Here is a 27,549-nt window from a genome sequence, read left to right on the forward strand (position 1 = left end):
AGGGAACAATAATCAATACAGTAACATGCTGTTAAGGTTTGCAGCCTAGGAGCAATGGGCCATATCATACAGACTAGGTGCGTAATAGGCTGTACCCTCTAGGTTTGTGTAAGTACACTCTTAGTTCACACAATGACAAAATCCCTTAAGATGAATTATTCAGAAAATACTCCTCTTGTTAAGCAATGCATGACTACAATGGGATTTCATTCAGCCTTTAAAAAAGATGAAAATTATAAGTTATGCTACAACATGGATAAACCCTGAAGACATTAAGGGAAACAAGCCACAAAATAAGTCACAGAAGTCTAAAACTTAAGTTTTCTCATACGAAGTATTTACAGTAGTAAAATTGATACAGGAGTGGTTGTCAGGGGGTGGGTGGAGTAGGGAATGAAGAGTGGTTTAAAGCAGCGGTCCCCAACCTTTGTGGCACCAGAAACTGGTTTCATGGAAGCCAACTTTTCCACAGACCAGCAGGGACAGAGGAGGGGGAGGATAGTTTCAGGATAAAACTGTTCCAACTCAGATCCTATCAGGCATTCGATTCTCATAAGGAGCACACAACCTAAACCCCTCACATGCACAGTTCACAATAGGGTTTGTACTCCTATGAAAATCTAATGCTGCTACTGATCTGACAGGAGGTAGAGCTCAGGTGGTAATGCTGGCCTGGTTCCTAACAGTCTGCAACCGGGGCAGTCTGGAGTTGGTACCAATCTGCAGCCTGGGGGTTGTGGATCCCTGGTTAAAGGGTTTAATGTTTTAGTTTAAGTTGAGAAAACTTCTGGATATTAATTGACAACAATGTGAATGACTTAACACTACTGAACAGTACATTTAAATATGGGTTGAGATGGTAGATTTTAAGTTACCTGTATTTTGCCACAATTACAAATGTTCTTAACGTAGTTCCCAGCAGGAAATCCTTGCAGATTTGTCTAAACTCTCAACATTAAATTTATATATATTAATAGGTTCTTTATCTGATATGAACTTTTTGGTGCTTAATGAAGTGACAGTTTTGGTTAAAGACTTTCCTGCATTCATTGCACTAAGGCCTTTCTCCACTGTGAATTCTCTGATGTTTAATGAGGCTGGAGTTGTATTTAAACACTTTGTTGCATTCACCACACTCATAAAACCTTTCTCCATTGTGATTTTTTTGGTGCTGACCAGTATTACATTTGCTGCTGAAGTCTTTCCCACATTCCCTTAACTTAAAAGGACTTTCTCCAGTGTGAGATTGCTGATGTGTAATAAGGCTTGATTTGGTCCTAAACAATTCCCCACATTTACTGCACTCATGAGGCTTCTCCCCAGTGCAAACTTTATAATGTTTAATTAATGTAGAACGGTATCCAAGGAACTTCCCACAGTTGCTGCATTCATAAGGCTTTTCTCCAGTGTGAACTCTCTGATGAATAATGAGTTTGTAGCTATCCCTTAAGAATTTCCCACATTCACTGCACTCATAAGGTCTTTCTCCAGTGTGAATTTTCTGATGTCTACTCAGTGTACAGTTATATCTAAAGAATTTTCCACATTTGCTGCATTTATAAGGCTTTTCTCCAGTGTGAATTCTCTGATGAATAATAAGTTTGTAGTTGTCCATAAAGAATTTCCCGCATTCATTGCACTCATAAGGTCTTTCTCCAGTGTGAATTTTCTGATGTCTACTCAGTGTACAGCGATATCTAAAGAATTTTCCACATTTGCTACATTTATAAGGCTTTTCTCCAGTGTGAATTCTCTGATGAATAATAAGTTTATAGTTGTCCATAAACAATTTCCCACATTCATTGCATTCATAAGGGCATTCTCCAGTATGGATTTTCTGGTGACCATCTAGATGAGCCTGTGTAAGGAAGGCCTTCCCACATTCACTACACGCATAAGGCCTTGGCCTGATGTTGATCTTCTTGTGTTGAATATCAGATCTTTTTGAAAATGCTTCAGTGTGGATTTTCTGGTGCCGAACTAGGTGGGACTTTCTAACAAAGGCTTTCCCACATTCAGTGCACTCATAAGGCCTTTCTCCAGTGTGAATTTTCAGGTGCTGAACAACAAGTTTGAGGCTAAAGCCTTTTCCATATTCGCTACAATTATAAGGCCTTTTGCCAGTATGAATTCTTTGATGCATATTGAGTGTGGTGTAGTGACTAAAGAATTTTCCACATATGCTGCATTCAAAAGGCCCTTCTCCAGTATGAACTCTCTGATGACTACTGAGTGTGAAGCTGTCCATAAACAATTTCTCACATTCACTACACTCATAATGCCTTTCCCCATTGTGAACTTTCTGATGTCTAATGAGTGTAGAGTTATACATAAAAAATTTCCCACACTTGTTGCATTCATAGGGCTGTTCTCCAGTATGGATTTTCTGGTGACCAACCAGATGAGCCCCTGTAAGGAAAGCTTTCCCACATTGGGTGCATTCATAAGGTGTTGGTTTACTACAAATCTCCTGATGTTCAAGAGGGTCAGCCCTTTTTGAAAGAAAGCCTTCAATATGAATTTTCTGGTGCTGAACTAGGTTGGACTTTCTAATAATGGTCTTTCCATATTCAGTGCATTCATAAGGCCTATCTCTAGCATGATTTTGTTGATACTTAATAAGGTTGGAATTGTACCTAAACAATTCCCCACGTTCACTGGACTCATAAGGCCTCTTCCCAGTATGGGTTTTTTGGTGCTCAAACAGCTTATGTTGGTGGCAAAAGTCTTTCCCACCTTGGCTGGAGTTGTAATCATTCTGTTCATGTTGAAAGGCTTCCCCATCCTGGGTATCCCTGTACAGCTTCCACCCACTGTTTAAGATCTGTTGCTGGAGAGGGTCTGAACTGGCAGTAAAATCCTTGCCACTCTGTGTGCAGGTGAAGTTCCTCTCTGCCATGTGAACACTGTTGTTCACAAATGAAGGCCTCCACTCATCACTTCTAGTGAGCTCCTCTCTAATCTGCTCCTTTTGGTGCAGGTAATGCTCTGCTGCACACGTGTACAGCCCTTGCTCAGGGTGTGTTCCATTGTGCTCAGCCAGGTGCAGAATGTCCTTCAGAAGTGTGCTACATGTCTTGCAGGGCTGGGCCTCCAGGGTGGATAAAGCTGGCTTTGGAGTTGTGACCTGTAACACTCTTACAGAAACACATTGCTTGGAAGGTGCCTCCTTATCCTTGGCTCCATGCCAACAACCTGTAAGAACAGAAATACTGGTGAAGTGTGTGTTAACTCTGGGGGGAGAAGGCAGCCCCATAACAAATGTCTGTGAGGCACACCCACAAATGAGGGCACAGCATTGGTCACAGGCAAGGAAATAAGGTCAGTGAGAGGAAAGCCCACTGTTCAGAGGTGGGCCTGTCAAGTGTGTGTAATGGGGGAACCCTGGTGGTAAGGACACACAGGAGAAGTACCATGCAGGGAGGGCAGGTGGAGTCTCCAACTGACTCCTCTACAAATGGCTTTCAACAGGCCATGACTGTTGTGTCCAGATCCAGAGAGATCTAATTGCATGAGAGCAAGTGTACAAGAACTACTGAAAGACACATACAAACCTCATAACACCTAAAGTACAGGTCATACATTAGACCGCACTGCAAAGGGAGAATGGAAGAGAGTGGTGGAGAAGGAAAGGCTGGAGAGGAGGGGTCAGAAGTGGGAGCCAGGGGTTGGAAGTCAGAGTAAAAATAACAACAGGGATGGAAAGGAAGAGTGAAGGGTGGCCAGTGGCCCTGCATCAAACAATAGTGGTCACAAGATAAGTTCTCAATGTGATTTGAACCCAGCCCTGATACCATATCGTTTCCCAGCTTTCGCCCGCCAGGGCCAAGTCCTTCTGAGTGTCTCTTGCCATTAATAGAGGACTATCCACTCTGTCAGGCACCCAGGGACCTCCCCCTTGCTCAAGGTGAGCAACTATCTAGCTGTGGCACAAGTCAAGTTAGGGGAGAGGCAAGGAAAGGGAGGGGACGACATGTACATGGAGCAATAAACCCAGGGCATGCTGCATTCTAAAATTACCAGAATATCCACTAGAGAGTCCTGTAGAATAACTTCACAATCCTCACAAGTGGTGACCAGGTAGGTGCCTGAAATTTCTAGTACAGACAGTGTTTCCCAGTATGCCGAAAAGGGAAACAGGGAAACCCTTGGGCAGAGGTTTCATGCATTTGGACAGTGTAATCAAACCAGGGACAGGAAAAGCCATGAGGATATCTTAAAGAAACCTGAAGATTTCTGACTTCTGAGCCTTATCTTGTTCAGTTGCAGAGCAACAGACGCTGGGACTGCTTAAAGAAAGGTGGTACAGTATACACAACCTAGCACTGGCTGCCCCATCACATTTGCCAGGAAACCAGGAGAGGACATAGCACCCGCAATCTGGTGTGAGAAAGACAGAGTTGTCATGGAAAAGAGTAAAAAAACAGCACCCAGCACAAGACACCAGAGTAGGTATGAAGCCCTTACCTACTGATGACAAAAGCGCAAAGTTCTCCAACATCACATTGCTGTGCAGGTGTTTCTGAGCATCATTAAGGATCCCCCATTCTTCCTGGGAGAAATATATGGCCACATCCTCAAAGACCATACAATCCTGCCAAAATTATGACACTTCAGTCCATGAGCAACTTCTTATTTTGTGTTTCCTTAGATCTGTATTTATCTACTTGAAATCTAAGAATTAGAGGGCCACACTAACAGTCAATGTTTTTACCTTGCAATCCAGATCCCATATGCTGAAATGCCTATCTAATAATGCTCATACATGATCTTTTCTTCTGTCCTAATCAACACAAGTCACCACACAGTAACAGATAATCTCTAAGCCCTAAGGCTGCCAGACTTATGCAAACCATGGAGTTTTAAGCTCCTTATCCCGCCCTGCATGCCTTTCCTACCAAAACCCCAATACAGTCTCTGACGTACACTTTCCCTTTAATCGTGCATCTCCCTCCTGACCAAATCTACTATTTCCTGTGGCCTGGTGCAGCATGGCACTACTCCAGCACTAAAGAAATGAAAGTAACAAAAATTATTTCAATGCCATTAGCCTCTCTGTCATCACTCACTCTTTCCCAAAAATTAAAATCCAGTGGGCCAATCACTGATACACGGGTCTTCAGAATCTTCAGTGCTTCCCCAACATCCACACACATCCATCCCCTGCTTAGCCTCCACCCACTTCCCAAGGAGGAAGAGACACCACATCCTGGTAGCATCGACACCTGCTCTTGCCCCCACTGCTGCTGATCGCTGAGTCTGGCACAGCACAAAGATGGGTGGGGAAGAAGCACAAGCATCATCATCAAAGCCTAGCACAGGCGGCCCTACCTTCTTTTTGTTTCTTGAGATGGAGTCTTGCTCTGTTGTCGAGACTGGAATGCAGTAATGCAATCTCAGCTCACTGCAACCTCTGCCTCCTGGGTTCAAGCAATTCTCCTGCCTCAGCCTCCTGAGTAGCTGGGATTACCGGTGCCCACCACTATGACCGGCTAATTTTTGTATTTTTAGTAGAAACCAAAAATACACCATGTTGGTCAGCTGCTCTCAAACTCCTGACCTCATGATCCCAAAGCGCTGGGATTACAGGTATGAGCCACCATGCCTGGCCAGATCTACCTTCTTTTATCACCCTGTTTTCCTTGGTTCTCCAGATCTTGCCTCCTAGACACCCGAACTAAGACTCAGCCTTCTCCCTCATATGCTCATTGCCAGGGCTAGGACCATCCATTCACACTCCCCTCATCTTCAGGTCTCACTTTGGACAGTACCTACCTCATGTATCTAACTCCTCCACTCTTGCAATACTAACAGCAACCTTGGCCCAACCAGGAGCATTTCCATGGTCTACCAACATGACACTCTGTACATGGAGTCCTGCAATGCATGACAAATGCAACCAGAACCATATTTGCCCCTGGGCTGCCCAGAATGTAATGTTCCCTAGTGCCTGGGGCAGCACCAAGCCCTGTTCTGAAGGTCTCCCTCCCAGTCCTGTCTCCTGCTTTAACCTCAGTCCCCCAAACGCAAGTGACAAACAACCTCACAGTTCTTGTATACCTCCTCCGAGTTACAGATCTTGGCTGTCTCTCCCTTTTGCACTGTACATGATGTCCCATAAGCAGTCATAACCTTCTCTATTCCCCTAATCCTAATCCAAAGTCCAGACACACTGACCTCCTCAATGCTATCCCCACCCCAGGACTAGCAAGGCCCTTCATGATCCCATCTTCCCCTAAAGTTAACATGAAAACTACCCAGGTCCAACCAAGACTCACTACAAAACCCTGGCAAGTTTGTGGAGATGTCTCACCATCCTTCTCATGACCACTCTCCTCTCAAAAGCCCTTCTTATACTCCACAGGTCGCCCCCAGCATAACACACCCTCAGTCGATCCACTCTCTCATCTCTCTTTGTGACACCCACCAACACCATCCAGGTGCCCAATGCAGAGACGCAGTCCTCAGTGTGTTCCTTCTCCTTCCTTCCCACTAACACCACTGATTTGTAAGTCTGACCCAGTTTCACAGCAGTTCATCTGTCATGTAGTGAATGTCTCCATCCTGCACACCTACACTGAACTCCAGTCCTGTGTGCACAACTGCCAGGCTGGCACCTCCACTCAGAGTCTCTGAAACATTTTTAATGTATTTTTTGTTTCAGCTTGGTTTTTTGGAGACAGGGTCTTACTTTGTTGCCCAGGCTGGAGTGCAGGGACACAATCATGGCTCATTGCAGCCTTTACCTCCCAGGCTCAGGAGACCCTCCTGCCCCAGCAGGCCGATTAGCTGAGACCACAGGCAGACGCCACCACACCCAGCTATTTATTATTATTTGTAGAGACAGGGTCTCCCTATGTTGCCCAGGCTCACCTCCAGCTATTTTCCCACCTCTGCTTCCCAAAGTGCTGGGATTACAGGTGTGATCCACTCTGTCTGTACTGGAACATTTTTGACTTGGCCAAAACTTGGTTCCTCATATGCTCTACTATATAAACACTCCCCCTACTACAGAACTTACATCTTAGTTGCTGGAACATTCATCCTTCCAAACGAGGCCAAAACTATGGGGCCATTCCTGACCCCCTCTTCCCATCTCAGCTCCCAAGCTTCCTTGCTCTCTCTATTATAAAATACAGGCAGTTCTAGATCAAACACATACACAAGCCACCCACTGCTCCCACTTCCACCACTGCCACTCTCCTTCAGTCACCAACAACCTCCACCTGGACTGTTGCAGGCCAATCAACCAGGTATCCCTGGCTCCACCCTCACCCTCACATGGTCTTCCATTCTGCAGGCAGAGGGAGCCACTAAAATCTGAGTCAGGTCATCTCTTTTTTTCCCTTCGAACCTTCCCTAGCTACTACCACCCTCAGATGAAAGGCCAGAACCTTAGACTGCCATGCCATCCCTGATCCCTGCACGCCCCAACCTCCTACCCTGCTGCCATACTCTCTATCACAACCAGATAGAACATGAATTTTCAGTTCACTAAACATCCCAGCTAAGACTTCCCAGTAAGCATTTGAATATCCTATATCCTGTGCCTGGATGCCCTGCCCCATCTTATACCATCAGTTCTTGGAACTAGGACCACTTTGTATAACCAGGGACTGAGTTCTGACCCCTGGTTGTGGTGGAACTACAGTCTTCAGACCCAAGGAAGGGAAAAACATGAAGTTTCAGGACACCACCTTTCCCTATATCAGCAAGCTTAAAATATCAGAGTGATAAGTGGTGAGGGGCTGGGGGAGAGAGCCTGAGAAACCCTTGACTTACCTGTGCAGGGTCCTCATGCATTGCTGCCACTGCCATGGACCCTGTAAGAAGAGGCAAGCCATGAATAACAGCACAGTATTGCAGCACCCTACAGGCTAGGCTGTACAACCACGTTTGCCCTGTACTGGAGCAAAGTGATTTGAAGCTACAGCAAGTCCTGAGTTCAGTGCTGCCTCTTAGCAGCTCTGTATCTTTGGACAAGGACTAACCTTCCCTAAGCCTCAGTGTCCTTATGTGTAAAATGGAGATTAAAAGGGTTCCCATTTCATAGGGCTCATATTGACAAGAAGCATAAGTAATGCAAACTATGTATAAGCAATTTCTATAGGATTAATGGTTTTGTACATGACTTTAGCACAAATGAGATAGAAGGGTTATGAAAATTTGAGTATTTTTCCCCACTCCTTAATGTTTTAAGGAAATGTGATATATATAAAGCTTTGTACTATAAGCAGAGTTACAGGTAAATTAACCTTCTAACAATTAATAAATATTTTAATATATTTAAATTATTGATTACATTTATTTCCAATGACCTATATGTACACATTTAGTATATTGGCTGAGAATTTAAAAAAAAAAAAAAAAAAGCCCAGAGCTGTCTCACCTACACAAAATGTATGAGGCTCAGAGACAAGAATATGAGATGTCAGTCACACCCCTGAACCTATGCCTGAGGACAACTGTTTAAAGGCATTTTGTTCCTGACTAGCTGTCTCACCTATTATCTTCATGTTTCTGTAATCTATAACGTATAGAACAATGTATAGCCAATAAAAATGTATGTTATTTTAATATGTTATTGGTAAGCAACTCAGAAACTGCTTTTCTAAAAAAAAAAACAACAACAACAAAAAAAAACACCAAAAAACTTGTAACTGCTGCTAATTAAAGTGTATATTCAGGACAACTTGAATCTATGCTGCCAGATGGCTATCATCAACATTTGAACGTGAATAAACTGTCTTTAAACTAGATTCTGACCTGCTTGGTTATTTAAGATTGATATAGTTTATTAGCGTTTAAATCAATTACATGTTTTTACATTCCTAAGTTAATGAGTTGTAGGATGGAGCTGAGCAGGCAATCAATTACTCCTCCATTGAGCAAACAGGTCCGCCTGCCATTTAATGCTATAAAGGGAGCTTGCTAGAGGCCCTTAACTGTCATGGAGGTTGTGAGAAAGCCCTGCCCAGTTTTGGACCCAGTTGCTCCATGGCCTTATCTTGTTCCCCAAAGAGTGGCCCTCGGGGCTGGCTGAGTTAGAGAGTGGAGTGACTACAATACCTCATGCCTCAGTCTGTACATTTCAGGGCAACTCCTTATCCATCCAGGCCTGTTTTTCAAAAGAAACAGACCAAACTCTTAGCCCATATCTGCTTCCTTCTGCAGGGAGTATCACAGATACCCTCCCTATCATGGTCTTTCCTCCAAATCTGAGCCTTCCCCTCCCTCAGCCCATATGAAAAAACAGCGTTATGATTCTTCCTTCTCAATCTGATCCAAAGGCCAACTCTCCTCAGATGCACAACTTTTAACTCATTTCAAGCCCTAGGCCTTCCCTGACCTTTGGAACTTAGGTCCACCTACCCATGTGATGTCGCCCAAAATTCAAACCAGCATCTTCTGTCTGAAACCTGCTCCTTAAGCTGATCTCTCTAATTCCATTCTTTCAGCTTTTCAGGCCAAAACAAAACCCATGGAATATACCCTTCACAGCTATGTTTGATGCAGCAGGAAATCCTGTTGACTCTATCTCTCAGATCCAACCAGAATCTCATCCCTTCTCCTCTCTACTGCAACCCCTCTGGCCCAGCCCTAAAATAACTCAAGGGATCTCCCCGGCGGTCCCCCTGCCCCCGTTCAACATCCTGTTTTCCCCAACGTTAACTTCGAATTCTGGGCGTGACCCTTCCATCCGTCCTCCCTGCACAGCCCTCTATGGCTTTCTGTGGCTCCACTGCCCTTCCAGGGGAGACTGCGCCTCACCCTCTGCTCCCTGGAAACAAAGACGATGGGGCTCCCCAGGGCCGCCAGTTCTGCAGCGCCCCCAAATCCCAGATCTGTCGGTCTCTGACGAGCTCCCCCGCCTCATCGCACCGCAGTCCCAGCCCCTCTCTTTGAGACACAACAGCCTAACCTGCAGGGCCCCTCCTTGGGACTAAAGCACTGGGGGAGGGGAGGTTGGGCGGGCGGCCTGGGACGCGGCACGCACCTCGGTCAGGTTCACCGGCGCGGCCGCCTCCTGTCCAGCCAGCGAAGAGCCAGGTGGGAACGGCGGTCACCTGGACGCTGGTGGAGGCAGCAGCGCCTGCAGCCTACTCAGCCGATCCTCACTCTGGCCACTGTGTAGAAGGAACGCCGCTTCTCGCGTTTTTCCGCTCTGCCACCTCACTCCCGACCCAGACCTCTGGCACACCACAAATCAGCGAACAGATCTCAACGATGCCAAGCTAACAGAACCCGAACGGCGCCGCCGGAAGTCCCGCCCACACTATTGAGACATCACTGGTGGTCTCTCTGCTAGATCTTCATTGGCTACACTCACTGTGCCGCCCGCAGTGTCTTCTGGGCAATGTAGTTCCTACGCTGCTGCCTGCCCGGCCTCATAATGCAGGGCGCGCTGACCTTAACGGAAAAAAGCTGGGAGCTCCTGGAGGAGCCTTGAGAAATGCAGTTCCGGGGCTCTTAAGTACGTAGGGGGGGCTTTGCTGACTCTTAAACGGCAAGTATCCAGATTTCCCCAGAAGGTAATCTAGAACAAGTCTGAGAAATATTTCACTGTCGTTTCAGATTCTATGAGGCACAGCAAGTTTCCAAAGGAAGAACATCAGAGGGGACATGGCTGATCGTAATGAACTGGTCCTCCATTCACGGCGGTCAGCTCTTTTGCGCTTGTCAAGTACACACATACTGAAGCTCTGGAGACTGTTTTTTGATCTTTGGTGTGCTCTGTTGGAACAAGAAAGACCCACACAAGATGTGATGGCGAGTTGAAGGAGGTATATCTTTCTGTCGACGAAATGGGTGGGACTTTGTAAAATATTTGAAGAGCTTTATTCTGAGCCAAATAATAACTGGCTAATGGCCCATGGCACAGCTCCAGGACATCCTGAGAACATGTGCCCAAGGTGGCCCATCTACAGCTGCTTGGTTTTAACAGTTTAGGACGACATAAGACATCAATCAATACATGTAAAATATACATTGGATCCCTCTGGAAAGGCGGAACAACTGGAAGGTGGGGAGCTGGACTTTCCAGGTCAGGTGGGTTGAAAGAGCTTTTATCTAAACACCTGGAATCATTAGAAATAATTGTCTGGGTTAAGATAAGGGGTTGTGAAGACCAAGGTTATATCATGCAGAGGAAGCCTCCAGGTAGCCATATCATAAGGCCTTACGGATAAGGCCTCAGAGTTTTTATTAGACTTAAAAAGGTGCCAGACTTGTTAATTCTCTCCTGGGACACAGAAAAAAGCTGGAAAGAAGATTTTCTACAGAATGTAGATTTTCCCCACAAGGAACAGCTTTGTAAGGCCTTTTCAAAATATTTCAAATAAATATATTTTGGGGTGAAATACTTTGATTTCTTTCAGGGCCTCTGAATCTGGATACTTGCCATTTAAGAGTCAGCAAAGCCCCCACCTACTTAGGAGCCCTAGAACTGCATTTCTCAAGGCTCCTCCAGGCACCTCCAGCTCTTTTCTTTCAGGGCCTCCTATCTGTCATGTGATGCAAAACTAGAATCAGACTGGAATTTGGTGTCTTACTACTACAAAAAGTCCACAGAGAGATCTTAAGATTTCTGTTTTAATGTTAATGCTGGTCAGCTGTGCCTGAATTCCAGCCAGAGGAGGGTATAATATGGAATGTCTGGCGCAGCACAGTGGCTCACACATGTAATCCCAGCACTTTGGGAGGCCAAGGTGGTGGATCACTTGAAGTCAGGAGTTTGGGATCAGCCTGGTGTGATGGCATGCACCTGTAATCCCAGCTACTTGGGAGGCTGAGGCAGGAGAAGTGCTTGAACTCAGGAAGCAGAGGATACAGTAAGCCAAGATCGTGCCACTGCACTCTAGCCTGGGTGACAGAGCAAGACTCTGTCTGAAAAATAAGAATAACGCATGTCCAACCTCCTTCCCATCATGGCCTGAATTAGTTTTTCAGGTTAATTTTGAAATGCCCTTGGCTGAGGGGAAGGTCTATCAGTTAGCTGGGGGACTTAGAATTTTATTTTTGGTTTACGTTCCCTTTCTGAATAATCAGTCATTGTGTTCCAAACATGGCAAGCAACATTTTTATTCATATACTTATTTATATATGTGATGTTTTCTATTTATTTATTTAAGAGGTGGGGTACGAGGTGGTCTTGTTATATAACATGGCCTAGGCTGCGTTTGAACTCCTCAGCTCAAGGAATCTCCTGGATTCAGCCTCCCAAGTAGCAGGGACTCTAGGGGCTCGTCACCACAGCTGCCCATTTATTTCAAGAATCAGAAATCTATTAAAACAGAAGAGCCAAGTATGAAAATTGCATTTCCTGCCAGGAAATTATGTGCCCTTCAAACAGTGAAAACATATGTGCAAAGAGAGCATCTTACCCTGAGATAAAGGTTTGGGTGTCCATGATCTTACATCTTTCTTGGAAAGTGATTTTATCATTTCACCTAAAATTGCATCAACAGTATTTGCATAAGGAGTTGAAGTTATCTCTTAAAAACCCTTGTGAAATGTATACTGCCAAAGCTATGAATGATGATTATGCAGTTATTCAAACAAGGAGTTGGAAATTGTTCTAGAGAATTATATCTGTAACAGGACAAAAAAAGTTAAAATCTCAGTGGAGTTGGAGCAAGAGACAGAGATCTGAGGCGTCAAAGAATGAACTGGAGCCTGTGGCAACTTTGGACACATTCGGCAACTTTGGACACATTCGGCAACTTTGGACACATTCAGGGCTTAGTTTACAAAAGGTGATTCTCAAACTTGAAAACATGCATTAACAGCTTGGAGGAACAGGTAAGGACTATATTTTAAAAGATTGCCAGAAAGGTAAAAATGAATAGGGAATGTGTGCTGTCACATTCACATTTATCACTCTAACAAATGTTGAGCCAAGCACGGTGGCTCACACCTGTAATCCCAGCACTTTGGGAGGCCAAAGTGGGCGGATCACGAGGTCAGGCGTTTCAGACCAGCCTGACCAACATGGTGAAACCCCATCTCTACTAAAAATACAAAAATTAGCTGGACATGGTGGTATGTGCCTATAATCACAGCTACTTGGGAGGCTGAGGAAGGAGAATCGCTTGAACCCGGGTGGCAGAGGTTGTAGTGAGCTGAGATCGTGCCATTGCACTCCGTCCTGGGCAACAGAGCGAGACTGTGTCTCAAAAAAAAAAAAATGTTCAATGAGCACTTACTGGATGTCAGGCACAACAGTAGGTGCATGGGACACATCAGGAATAGGCTTGCCACCAGCTATAACACATATCCTGTATTTAATGAATTTGTCCTGGGTCCTGTATTAACTTTGTTAGGATGTCTCTAATATCCTGTATTGAGATTTTTATTATCTTTGGAGATAAAGTCTCACTATGTTGCTCAGGCTGGTCTGAAACTCCTGAGCTAAAGCTATCTTCCCTCCTCAGCCTCTGGAGCAGCTAGGACTATCGGTACAGGACACTGTGCCTGGCTTTATTCAGCTTTTTACAATACATTACAAAATGTCAGCATTTAGAGCTATTTTTCTCTCACTGCAGTTGAGTAGCAGTGAGAGAAAAATTGAGTAGCAATAGTACTGTCATCAGGTAGTAGCAATACTACCTGAAAATCATGCCCCCCAACATAAGGCATTTAGATAATGCCTTATGGTCTCTCCTGCAGGATTGGTGAAGGAAGACCAAAAGAAAAGACCAAGAATTAAAATCCATTCTTGTTATATTCAGGAAAGGAAAGGGCTATTTTTTGACCAGAGTGTTAGAATTTAGTTTTTTTGCCAACCAGTTTACAAAAAAAAAAAAAGAAGCAGGGGCCGGGCGCGGTGGCTCAAGCCTGTAATCCCAGCACTTTGGGAGGCCGAGGCGGGTGGATCACGAGGTCAAGAGATCGAGACCATCCTGGTCAACATGGTGAAACCCCGTCTCTACTAAAAATACAAAAAATTAGCTGGGCATGGTGGCACGTGCCTGTAATCCCAGCTACTCAGGAGGCTGAGGCAGGAGAATTGCCTGAACCCAGGAGGCGGAGGTTGCGGTGAGCCGAGATCGCGCCATTGCACTCCAGCCTGGGTAACAAGAGCGAAAACTCCGTCTCAAAAAAAAAAAAAAGAAAAAAAAAAAAAAAAAAAAAAATCTTTGAAAGGGATGTAGAGAATTAATTAATGAATATTAAACTAATTTTCAACATAACCAGTTAAAAAAGAAGTCTCACTAATGTGGATAGTTAGTTCCTTATTTAGGTGTGAGAAATTTGCTATATAAATGGACAATGGCTACACCAAATATAAAAAGTGAACTCTGACCCATAATTCACAGCCACCCATTCAGAAATCCAATGCGGTATCTATAGTAACCACTCCAAGTCTGCATACCACATCTAGCAACCAGGCCAGTAAGCCAAACAACAACCCACATAACCACTGACTTAAAATGGCCAAGACAATGATTAAGAACTGACGGCCTTCTTAATTGTTGCCCACATGTTCAACTTAGGACCAACTGGAGAAAGCAAATGCATCACTAGCCAATCACATAGTCTGTCAACCTTCTAAATAATCCCCTTCCAACACAGGCACACACACACTCCTCACGGCAAAACCCTCCAATCATGGCATACCTAATACTTTACCTTTCATCTACTATAAAGCTTTCTACACCTCTACTTACCTTTCAAGCTCTGCTGAGTGCAAAAGATTGTGAATGACTCCCTTACTATGGTGTGGCCTGATTTAATAGGCTATGTTTGTTCTCATTTGGGTCTCCATTTATTTCCAAGCTGTCTGTCTATAGTTCATGAATGCTACCCTTAAGCATACTTCTTAGTAATGAAGGTGCAGTGAACAAAGGATTGCTATAATTAGATGTGACCACTGTAGAAATTATGTTACAATGTATCATAGTTATAGAGGTCCCAGGGAAATAAGGTCAAACCTCTTCATCACCTTGGGCCATAGTCATCAAACAGGTTTAGTAACCACAGAGATCCTTTATGCTTTACTCTTCACACCTTATCAAATCCGTGATGACATGTTAAGTTAGCAACAAGTCTGAACACTACTGTCCTTGCACTGAGTTTCTTGGCTATTTAGACTCAGTTTAGTACTCCCCCACCCCACCTTTTTTTTAAAGAGAGTCTCGCTCTGTTGCCCAGGCTGCAGTGCAATGGCAGGATCTTGGCTCACTGCAACCTCTACCTCCCGGGTTCAAGCAATTCTCCTGCCTCAGCCTCCTGAGAAGCTGGGACTACAGGCATGTGCCACCACACCTGGCTAATTTTTGTATTTTTAGTAAAGGTGGGGTTTCACCACATTGGCCAGGCTGATCTTGACCTCCTGACCTCAGGTGATCTGCCCACATCAGCCTCCCAAAGTGCTGGGATTACAGGCGTGAGCCACTGCACCCAGCCTCCATTTTTCTTATTGGCTCCCATGACATTGGTATCCTTGATAGTATCACACCATTTCTTTTCATCTCTTTTTGCTGTCTTATATGTAATAATGACGTACTTTCTAAAAGTGGTGTCATGAAGAGGATAATAATAGGGTAAAAATCAAGCATAGTCCCGGCACGGTGGCTCATGCCTGTAATCCCAGCACTTTGGGAAGCTGAGGCGGGCAGAACACCAGAGGTTGGGAGTTTGAGAACAGCTGGACCAACATGGAGAAATGCTGTCTCTACTAAAAAATACAAAATTAGCTGGGCGTGGTGGCACACGCCTTTAATCGCAGCTACTCAGGAGGCTGAGGTAGGAGAATTGCTTGAACCCAGGAGGCAGAGGTTGCAATGAGCCAAGATCATGCCATTGCACTCCAGCCTGGATAACAAGAACAAAACTCCGTCTCAAAAAAACAAAAACAAAAACAAAAAACCTCAAGCATGGGGTCTAGTGACTTGTTTCAGCTGATGTCACAGACCAAGGGTTTTCTGACTCTCAAAAGATTGGTGACTATTTGGACAGACTTTGGTTTGGGTCACCGATAAGATAGGATAACATCCTCTTACCTTTTTTTTTTTTTTTTTTTCTCCAGAGAATTAGGCATTGATTAGATTTCTGCAGGCTGAGGTATGAAGATTGTCAGGTTCTTGTGGGGAAGTAGCCACCTAACATGCTGTAGGAACCAGGTCAAAGGTACATAGTCATTACACTCCTCTCAGACAGTGCAAGATTTACGGGATTGTCTAAATTGAAATCCTGTCCTCTTCCAGGAAAATCTCCTACATGTTACATATACTCTCATTACAATCATAATTCTAGTGTTTAGATTTCTTTTATTTTTTTTGAATTGCCCAAGAGTTTTTTTCTTGTACCAAAACAGTTAACACCACTTTGCAAAAGACTCCCCTCAGCATGATACCCAACAGCAGCTTATAAAACACAAGCTATTCAGGTGAGACATCCATAACCTACACCCAAACTGTCCTCCATAGACAGTTCCAAAGTCAGCTGGCTTTTGTAAACCATGCTCCAGAAGGATAGAGAGGCTATTTCCAAACATCCCCTGGGGTCCTTTGAGGCCAAGAAGCAGCCTCAGAAAGAAACCATTATGGACAATAGATTTGGAAGTAGCAGCTGGTTTTCCAGAGCCACATATAGTACTTACCACCCCTTACTCACCCCAACTTCCAAACCCAGAGCCAGGAGGCACCTGCTGTCCTGGGCAGAGTTCTGGAGGGGCTGCTGGTCCTTCTTCCAAGACAGGCCTAGAGATGCCTGTGGTTACCCACATGACAACTGCTAGGTTAGGTGACTTTCTCAGACTGGAGGCTGCACCTGGATTCCACTTGGAGGTGCCAAATCCAGCTGAGGCAACGATGATGGATTCATCATGGTTGGCTGAGCATATCTCCTGGGGGCTCCTTTAAAACCCTCCAGAAGCAAGTCCACCTTCTGGAGCACTGGATCCAGAACGGCTCTCCCCAAAACTTCAGAAAGGCTCAGATTCTGGGAAAGAGATCTGATTCACGGCAGGCTGGCCGGGACCCAAAGGTGGCTGCAGAGCCAGCAAGCTCCTTGGAGTTGCACAAGAAGAACATATTTGCATGGTTCCAGAACTTCAAACTTGCTGGTCAAGGGTTGAAATGACCAGCAGGTGGGAAGAGGAAGCAGTACAGTTCTCCCTCTGAAGTGTCTTACACCTGCCTCGAGAGAAGATGGGGCCTCAAGTGCCCCTCTGAAAACACGTGGGCAGGGATCAAGTTCATGAGCCAGGAATCCAAGCTTTCCCCAGGCCCCAGGCTAGGACCCATTTCCCTGTCTTGGGGAAATACTTCTGACCTGTGGGAAAGGGTGCTGTAGAGCCCATTGCATAACAAAAGCATAATGAAACAAAAAAGTCCCTTGTGAGGAAAGAAAGTTCCCTCCCTCAGAGGAGAGGGCCCAGAGGGCTCTGACTCAAAAAATCTAGAGGCCAAGCTCTTTAAATGTTCCCAGGGTCACAGCATTTAGAGTGGGAGGAAAGGGGTCAGCTAACATTATTATATATATATTAAAGGTTTCCAACTCCTCAGCTACTATAAAGTATCTGACAGTCCATGTTAATCAAGTCTGTGAGCTTCTAGTCACCTAAGACAACTCAAGTATCTTCTGGAAAAAGGAGCCTCAGGGAGAGCATTCAGGCCCAGCTGTCCTTGCATCACCCCAGAGACACCAGTTGGGAGCATCCTTTCCTAGCCTAAAGCTCATGCAGAGTGAGATTTCATGCAGGCTGGAGCCCCTGACAACATCCACCACCTGTTGCATAGCATCTGTCAGCCTTTTCTTTGCAGCTAGTGAGCTAGGCAGACCCCAAGGCTCCTCAGTCAGCTGCCTTCTTGGAAGCCAAAGGCGCCAGAGAACGTATAGCACTCCCATGAGTCAGGGAAAAGGGGGAGCTGAGTTTCAAGGTTTCCAAGAATGCAAGCCTTTATTGTGTGTGCACCGGCTGCAAAGCATTCTGGGATCGACTGTCTCGCCATAACCAAAATGTGCAAATTACTAAAGGGAAGAGGGAGTTTAAAAAATAAACTTGTGTCTTTGTAAGACAGAACAGTGAGGCTTTTTGGTCAATAGCCAGTGAGGTATGCAATTCGTTTCTGCAATTGCTGCTACTGGCATCGGAGCTTCTTTTTCTCTGTAGCCATCTACTTCTCAGCCCCCACAAGGGCTTGCAAGTATTCCAAGGCCTTGCTTAGGATCGCTACTTTAGGGGCCTTAGAACAGCTGGCCAGGGTGGGCACCTGGTCCCTCAGGGCCAAGAACCGCGAACGCAGGTCATTCTGCCTCTTGCGCTCCAGGAAGTTGTGGTTATTCCTCTTGGTCACATCCTCAGCATCAGAACTGACAGGTTTGAGGTGGCAGGACTGGGTAGCCTCACTTTCTGCAGGTGAGGGGCTCACAATCTCTTCATCCTCCTCATCTTCCTTTTCCCCTGGAGCGTCTCTCTCCAGAGCCTCCTCTTGGGGACCCCTCTCTGGAGCTGCTTCTTGGGAGCAGCTTTCTGGAGGAAAACGGGCAGCATAGTTGTGCCGTTGCTGATGGATGGAGATGTGGAAGTGCTTCATGCAGGAATCCAGAGGGTCTGCTCGCACCGTGATGGTGACCGGCTTCCGAATACCCAGAAACTGCCTCTTCTCTACTGTCACAACATTGATTTCTTCATTCTCCGAGTCGCTTGGGCTCTCGGACCCGGAGCAGGCCTGGGTCTTGGGTTCGCCCAGGGGACTGGGGGCGGCGGGCGCCGGGTTGCAGGCTTCAAGGCTGGGAGTGCAGTCCGGGGTGGCGACGCCTTCAGCAGGTTCCCCGGGGCGCGCCAGCGGCGACCCGGTCACTCACCGCTCTCTCCAGCTGTTCTCGGGCCGAGAAACCACTCCACATGCAGTCACGGCGGATGATGGAGACATAGTTCCTGCCCCAACCTTTCGAGTGGCCCCGGGATTCTGCTTAGTCTCCGGCGCACCCTCCGGGCCAGGTCTGGGGGGCCCATTCCCGGGGGCCGGGTCCCCTGCGCCGGGACCCAAGCCCCAGGGCGGCGACGTGGGGGGCGATGGCACCAGCTCGTATTTCTTCCAGATGTCCTCGCTGGGCGCTGTGGAGCGGTAGAAATCCTCCCTGCAGTCATAGTCGTAGAGATAGTGCTGGTACCAGTCGTAGTCCATGCCCGCTCCCTCGCTCCCGCAGCCCGCCACCTGGAGCGGTCGGACCAGCTTCCTGCCGGCTCGGGCTAGTGTTTATGTTCCTAAGTGGCATAACTTCACCAGGATAATTTTTGCCTTCATTGCTTACTAGGAGGAACATTTCAATTGGAAACAAACAAACAAACAAAACTTTGCATTAGAAAAGAAAGGAAACAAAATTTACAGGCCCAGTGAGCAGTTTTTTACTGGAATGAATTTTATTTGTACAATCTCCAAGGTTCTGAATCAAAAATAGTTTCAGTAGATATTTCCTTGAACAAAGCCATTAAATGATTTAGCAAACTTAAGCAAAAACTTCCTCCCCCTCCTTCTCCTCCAGTTGCTGCCTTATATCTAGCTCTTCCACTTCCCCTTTACCCTTCTTTTTCCTTCTGCACCTCCTCCCTCCTCTACCCTTTGCCCAGGCCCCCTACATTTTCCCAACAAATACCCTAAAATTCCAAAATCCCAATTACCTCTAAAGATCTGTACTTTCAAGAGCCAAGTATGTAGACAACTGTCAGACATAAACCTTGGACCCAGGCTGAATTAACAGCTGCAACTACAGATTTTCCTAAAGCCAAATAAGACTAGCAAGTATTCATAGAGAAATTTAGAATTATTTCATATGCATATGACCCAGAGTTATGCAACTTACATGTTTTAAACATTTGTTTTCTCCAAACTCATGCTGAAATCTAATTGCCATTGTGACAGTATTAAGAGGTGGAACCTTTAAGAGGCATTTAGATCATGAGGGATCCATCCTCATAGGTGGATTCATGCTATCATCACAATAGGTTCTTATTCCCTCTTGCTCTCTCTTTGCCCTTCTGCCATTTGATGCCTTCTGTCACGTTATAATGCAGCGAGAAAACCCTCACCAGATGCTGGTATCTTGGTATTAGACTTCCCAGCCTCCAGAACTATAAGCCAATAAATGTCTCTTCTTTGTAAATTACCCAGTCTGTGGTATTCTGCTATAGAAGCACAAAGCAGACTAAGGCATGCCACTTGTATACATGTTGGTGTGAACCTCAGATGATAAATCCTCAATGACAAAAGGTGATTAGACTGACCCAGATAGGGAGCTACAGGGCACCTTTTTCCACAATAAAACTATGGGTCAAAAAGCCTAAGAAATTAAGATAAAGTCTTCTAAAAGCCATACCAAATGTTTTCAATCAAAATCCATTTAAACAGAATAGCTACAATTAAAAGAAAAAGAAGACGACAACAAGTGTGATCAAGGATGTGGAAAAATTAGAAACATGTGCCTTTTGATGAGACTGTAAAATGATGTAGCCACCATGGTGGCTGTGCACCTGTGATCCCAGCTACTCAGGAGGCTGAGGTGGGAGGATCACTTGAGCGTGGTATTGGACTGTGGTGAGCTGAGATTACACCACTGCACCACTCCAGCCTGGGTGCCAGAGGAAGACCCTTGCCTCAAAAAATAAAATTAAAAAAAAAAATCACCAGGCATGGTGGTACACACCCGTAGTCCCAGCTACTTGGAAATCTAAGACAGGAGGATCTCTTGAGCCCAGGATGCTAAGGCTGCAGTGAGCTGTGACCATGCCACTTACTCCAGCCTGGGCACAAAGCAGTACCCTGTCTCCAAAAAATCATTTAAAAATAAGAATTTTTTTTTTTAAATTGAATTACATGTGATCCAGTTATTTTACTTCTGGGTATATACAAAAAGAAATTAAAGTAGGGCTTCATAAAGATAGTTCTACACCCATGTTCACAGCACTATTATTTCTAGTAGCCAGAATGTGGACACAATCAAAGTGTTTACTGATGAATGACTGGATAAAGAAAATATATATACAATGGAGCATTATTCAGCCTTAGCAAGGAAGGAAATTTTGACACATGCAACAACATGGAAAAACAAGGACTTATTGTAAGTGAAGCAGGCCAGTCACAAAACAACTATATTTGTATGATTCTACTTGTATAAGCTACCTTAAGTAGTCAAATACCTAGGAAAGTAGATAGGGGTTTCCAGGAAGAGGGGAAAGCAAAAACTAGAAGTTCCTCAATTCAGATCACTGAGTGTCTTATGAGGAAAGGTAGTGTCTAATATCTTGCCATACCCTTAAACACTCAGATTCAAATATAAATGTACCTGATCATCCTCATCTATTCCAGGTAGATAACAGGTGCTATACTTTCTATATTAAATCTTGTCAAAATAATAATAACAGTAACCAAGTGTGGTGGTGCTCACCTGTAGTCCCTCAGTCTACTTTGGGGGCTGAGGCAGGAAGATCATTTGATCCCAGGGATTCCAGGTGGCAGTGAGCTATGATCATGCCACTGCACTCCAGCTTAGGGGACAGAGTGAGATCCTGTCTCTAAAAACAAAGTAAATGAAAAAAGAAAAAAAAAAAAGGCAAAACAAAACAACAGTAAGAAATAAATTTATTTTCTCTACAAATTACCCAGTTTAAGGTATTTTGTTATAAGCAATGGAAAATAAGACTAATGCACTGCTGTAGTATGTCTCACATCACTTTTTCATTCTGGCAAAGAGTAATTCTGCTCTCAATCCACAGCACACAGTGAACAGAACCCCAATAGTAAATGTAGCTTAAACAATATGACCTTTATCATCAGGAGAAAAAAAAAAAGGCAATGCTTAGGTGAAAACTGACTGGGTTGGGCAGCTTGAAAGGTAGAAAATTTATCATCATTATCAGACAACTAATAATATATCTGAAGAAAGGAAATCTCTATAAGCTGCCAGCTGAAGTTGGCCTGTGTTCTCTGTCCAAAGTTGGGTGATGTCCACACCCAAAGCAGTCAGGTGAATGGGAATGAGGCCCCCCAAAGGGAACAAATGACTGAATACTCCAGACAAAAGTAGAGAACACAGGAATCTATGCATCTACCCCACCCAATATTTTAAAAAACTATTTAATCAGAAGTCCAGACCTCATCACTCTCTAAGTAATTTAAGGTGACTAAAGTGACACACACTGTGGCACCATGCCAGCTAATGGCAGGAGTCTTCAGTAATAGACACTTTCAGCAACTTAATTCTGGAAGTGCCCTGGGCAGGTCAGAAAGTGCAATATCGTTCATAAAGATTTTCCATATATCTGACAATTACAAAAAAATTTCCCTTCTGTGGATGTTTAGATGGGAGATTCAATTTCAGGCTAAGATCTCCCTCAACAAGCTAACACAGGGTTGTCCAAGGGAAAGAATACAGTAATGGGTTCTTAGTTTATTCCTAGCTGGGCCAGTAAAGCCCCTTTCTCAACTCATAGTTTTCCACTTATTTATCACTGCAGACAGAAACAAAACCATGGCTTTAGGCTAAAAGCCTAAAACAAAACAGAACAACAAAATAAGGTGGGCAGGACAAGCTTGATAGAGCTTTGCAATTTTTGAACAGTTAACAAAGGAAAAAACATATTGCCTGCATTCCTAAGGACTTTCTACAGGATGAACTTACTCGTGCTCAGTAAAGTTAGGCTAAAGACTTTCTAACATTTGTGGCACTCATATTCTGTTGGTTGTATTAAGATATAAAAGTGTTTTTCTGATGTCAGGACATGTCACAATGATACCCATAAAATGTAGACCACTTTGCTACTTACAGCTTGAAACCAAAGGACATGGGCAGGGCTGCAACAGTTACGACGGAACTCAAGATACAGCAAACTGAAGCTGTAGGGGGCAGTTTGTATATGCCTTGAGGACTGGGGTTAGCTAGGTTTTCAGGACTCCCTGTGCACTGGCCAATGTGAATAATTTTATAAGCTCCTGGGCACAGGAGCTGTCCCTAGATATCTGATTCCTGGGCCTGGGGTAATTAGGTCTCACATATTATGGCCCAGAGTTTGAGAGTTTGATAAGGAAAGTGGCTGGGAGTGTGAACTTAATCAGCTGCTCCAAAATTGGAACTGACAAGCCTCTACCAAGGGCCTTAATTTTAATGCTGGGCAAAAACATTATTCTTTAATGTTAAAAATAACCTGTATATCCACATGTAAAAGAATTAAGTTGCTAAAATGAACTCAAATGCATGAAAGACTTAGATATATTTGATTCCATTGAAATTTAAAACTCCTGTGTAAAACATGACATAATGGACAGGGTGAAAAGAAAACAGACTCAGTGGGCCGGGCACGGTGGCTCACGCCTGTAATCCTACCACTTTGGGAGGCCAAGGTGGGTGAATCACCTGAGGTCAGGAGTTCAAGACAAGCCTGGCCATCATGGTGAAACCCCATCTTGGAGAAAAAAAAAAAACAGACTCAATGGGAGAAAGTATTTGAAAACCACATAGCTGATAAGGAATATCTAGAATATGAGTCTTCAAAAGTTTCATGAAAAATGTATATTAAAAAATTAGCCAGGCACAGTAGCTCATGCCTATAATCCCAGCACTCTGGGAGGCTGAGGCAGGTGGATCACCTGTGGTCAGGAGTCGAGATAAGCCTGGCCAACATGGTGAAACCCCATCTCTACTGAAAAAACAAAAATTAGCCAGGCATGGTTGCGGGCACCTGTAATCCCAGCTACTTGGGAGGCTAACGCAGAAGAATCACTTGAACTTGGGAAGCAGAGGTTGCAGTGAGCCAAGATCACACCACTGCACTCCAGTTTGGCAACAGACTGAGACTCCATCAAAAAAAAAAAAAAAAAAAAAAGGAAAAAATTATGTATGGATTTCAATTTTTTACATCAAAACTTGTTATAACATGTATGAACAGGACCTAGTTTGAGGCACTAAGAATGGCATCAGTTTGAAAACAGCTTCTATCAGAAGAATGTTAATTCAGCTAAAGTTGAAGGAAGAAATTCATCTTGTTCATTACCTAATTGAAGAAAACTGATGATTAATAGCAGAAACAATGACACCACAGACATCTGAATTGGTTCAGCTTACACAATTGTGATTGAAAAATTAAAGTTGTGTAAACTTTCCACTCAATGGGTGCCAACGCCACTGAATCCATATAAGCTGCAGACAAAAGAACCTTCAATGTAAATGTTAAACAAGCAGGATCAAGACGCTGAAGCATTTCTTTGAAGAACTGTACAAGAGATGAAACATGGCTTTATCACAATCACAATCAAAGCAATAGCTACCAAGAGTCGGAGTGGTCCAGCCAAAGCAAAAGCAAACCAGTCAAGAGCAAAGGTCACAGCAAGTTTTTTGGGATGCTCAAAGTATTTTGCTTGTTGGCCTGCTAGATGGTGAAAGAACAATAACATCTGATTATGAGGGTTTGAGATGGAGTTTCACTCTTGTTGCCCAGGCTGGAGTGCAATGGCATGACCTCGGCTCAAGGCAACCTCCATCTTCTGGGTTCAAGCGATTCTCCTGCCTCAGTCTTCTGAAGAGCTGGGATTACAGGCATGCGCCACCACGCCTGGCTAATTTTTGTATTTTTTAGTAGAGACAGCGTTTCTCCATGTTGGTCAGGCTGGTCTCAAACTTCTGACCTCAGGTGATCCGCCCACCTTGGCCTCCCAAAGTGCTGGGATTAAAGGCATGAGCCACTGCGCCCGGCCTGAGAGTTTTGAGAAGGTTAGCTAACGCTAGCAGAAAACCCCTGGGAAAGCTTCACCAGGAATCCTTTTTCACTATAATGCTCCTGCTCATTCCTCTCATCAAATAACTGCAACTTTATGAGAATTTTGATGTAAAATCCTAAGGGATCCACCATACAGTCCTGATTTGGCTCCTTCTGACTTTGTTTCCTACTTTTAAAAATTCTTTAAAGGCCATCCATTTCTCTTTAGTTAATATAAAAAAGCACTGCATACACAAGGTTAAATTCCCAGGAACCTCACTTCTTTAGAGATGGACTCAGCCTGGTATCAGTTAAACTGTCTTGAACTTGATGGAGCTTCTGTTGAGAAACAAAGCTTATGTTTTCTTTTTGTATCTTTCACTTTCATGTTTCTGAAGTTGCTACATGTACTAAAAAACTACATCTCAACAAAAGCCAAATAACCATAAAGAAGTAAAAAAAAAAAAATTAACAAATAACACCTCAACCCATTGGTACAGCTACTACTAAAAAAAAAAAAAATTATAAAAGTGTTGGCAAGGATGTGAGAAAGTATAACCCTTGTACTGTGGTGGGGGTATAAACTGATGCAGCTGCTATAAAAAATAGTCCTCAAAAAATTTAAAACAGAATTAACATAGGATGGGAACGTTGTGAGGGCAGAAATTAAAAAACAAAAAATATTTGTAAAATGAACATAGGAAGCACCAATTCTACTTCTGGGTAAATCCTCAAAAGGAATTTAAAGCACAGCCTCAAAGAAATGTTTGCACACTCATACTCATCTGCTATTAACAGCTAAGGAGTGGAAACAACCCTAACGAAAGGAAAAGTGGCATATACATATATAATCATGCACTGCACTTCTCAGTCAACAGTGAGCCACATGCATGACAGCAGTCCCACAAAATTATAATGAAGCTAAAAAATGCTTATCACTTAATGACATGATGGCAATGGTAAGGCAATATATTTTTCTTGAGAGTCTCACTGTCGCCAGGCTGGAGTGCACTGGCGCTATCTTGGCTCACTGAAATCTCTGCCTCCTGGGTTCAAGCGATTCTCCTGTAGCTGGGACTACAGGCACCCACCACCATGCCCAGCTAATTTTTGTATTTTTAGTAGAGAGGGGATTTCACCATGTTGGCCAGGATGGTCTCGATCTCTTGACCTCATGATCCGCCTGCTTCAGCCTCCCAAAGTGCTGGTATTATAGGCGTGAGCCAGTGTGCCCAGCCCCAAGGCAATGTATTAATCACATGTTCATGGTGATGCTGTTATAAACAAACCTATTGTGCTGCCAGTCATATACAACTATAACATATACAATAATGTACAGTACATAATACTAGTTACTAGCTTATGTTCTTAGTGTACTACACTTTTTATCATTAGGTGTTCTCCAACATTAGAGTATATATGGAGTTGTGAGTATATTCATACAAACACAAACTGTAAGACAGCCTCAGGCAGGTCCTTCAGGAAGTATTCCAAAAAAAAGAATTGTTATTTTAGGAGATGACAGCTCCATGTGTGTTATTGCCCCAGGAAACTTTCTGGATCAGGATGTGCGGGGTAAAGACAATGACATTATCCTGATCCTGTGGAGGCCTAGATGAATATGCATATCTTAGTTTTTAACAAAAATAAGTTTAAGAAGTTAGGATATAAAAAACATTTTTGTACAGTTATACAAAGTTTTAAGCAAAACATTACAAAATAGTCAAAAGTTTAAAAAAATACAAGCTCATAAAGTAAAAAAAAAGGTCAGCTAATATATTAAAGAAAAAATATTCTATAATTTTGTCCAGCTGGGCACGATGGCTCATGCCTGTAATCCCAGCACTTTGGGAGGCCGAGGCAGGTGGCTCAGTTGAGGTCAGGAGTTTGAGTCTAGCCTGGCCAACATGGTAAAACCCCATTCGCTACTAAAAATACAAAAATTAGCTGGGTATGTAATCCCAGCTACTTGGGAAGCTGAGGCAGGAAAATCCCTTGAACCAGGAGGTGGAAGTTGCAGTGAGCCATGATTGTACGACTGCACTCCAGCCTGGGCAACAGAGCAAGATTCTGTCTGAAAAATAATAATACTTAGTGCTGTCTAAGTATACGATACCTATACAGTCTACAGTACAGTAACATCCTAGGCCTTCACATTCAACCACCACTCATTGACTCACCTAAAGCAACTTTCAGTACTGTGAGCTCCATTCATGGTAAGTTCTCCATGTGGGTCTACCGTTCTTTTTTCATATAGTATCTTTACTGTACCTTTTCTGTTTAGATATACTTAAAAACAATGACTTACCGTATGTTCCAACAGCCTACAGTATTCAGCACAGTAATATGCTGTACAAGTTTGTAGCAAGGTGCTATAGGGTATACCATACATCCTTGGCATTCACACAACTAAAAAAAAAAGATCACCAATTAACACTTTTCTCAGGACACTTCCCCATTTTCAACCAACACGTGACTGTAACAATTTTATTCAGCAGTTACAAAGGATAGAAATTCTAATGGATTATAGAACACGAAACCTTAAAAATGTTATGTTAAGCAAAATAAGCCACAATATAAATCACAAGACTTAAGTTTTCTTATATGAGGTACCTGGACTACTAAAATTCATACAGAGTGGTGCTTGTCAAATGGAGTGGGGAATAAGGTTTTAAAAGTATAGACTTAGTTTCCTAAGTTGAAAAGACTTCTAGATATTCATTGCACAATGTGAGTGACTTAACACTAGTGAACTATACACTTCAACATGGTTAAGATGTTAGATTTTATGTTATCTGTATTCTCAAAGAATACTTTTTTTTTTTTTTTTTTTTTTGAGATGGAGTCTTGCT

The 27,549-nt window shown here is 43.9% G+C and overlaps 1 protein-coding gene and 1 pseudogene across 5 annotated transcripts; both read right to left on the bottom strand.

The window, feature by feature from the left end:
• Positions 1–303: 303 nt before the first annotated feature.
• On the bottom strand, positions 304–10,261 carry ZNF749 (zinc finger protein 749). 5 transcript variants are annotated; one of them, XM_032263219.1, is made up of 5 exons: positions 9,998–10,059; positions 7,783–7,823; positions 4,468–4,594; positions 1,131–3,195; positions 304–1,049 (listed from the first exon to the last, which is right to left on the bottom strand). In XM_032263219.1, exons 2-5 carry the CDS (start codon positions 7,816–7,818, stop codon positions 983–985), a joined length of 2,295 nt encoding a protein of 764 aa, XP_032119110.1. In that variant the 5' UTR covers positions 7,819–7,823; positions 9,998–10,059; the 3' UTR covers positions 304–982. The 5 variants fall into 5 exon arrangements, with proteins under 5 accessions (XP_032119110.1, XP_032119109.1, XP_032119108.1 ...); XM_032263218.1 differs by lacking the exon at positions 9,998–10,059 and adding an exon at positions 10,173–10,261 and having other exon boundaries at positions 304–3,195; XM_032263217.1 differs by having other exon boundaries at positions 304–3,195.
• Positions 10,262–17,878: 7,617 nt separating this feature from the next.
• LOC116539953 lies at positions 17,879–20,526 on the bottom strand (annotated as a pseudogene).
• Positions 20,527–27,549: the final 7,023 nt, after the last annotated feature.

Source organism: Sapajus apella, unplaced genomic scaffold, assembly GCF_009761245.1.
Source record: "Sapajus apella isolate SASKATOON/1434 unplaced genomic scaffold, GSC_monkey_1.0 scaffold135, whole genome shotgun sequence".
Classification (NCBI taxonomy): domain Eukaryota; kingdom Metazoa; phylum Chordata; class Mammalia; order Primates; family Cebidae; genus Sapajus; species Sapajus apella.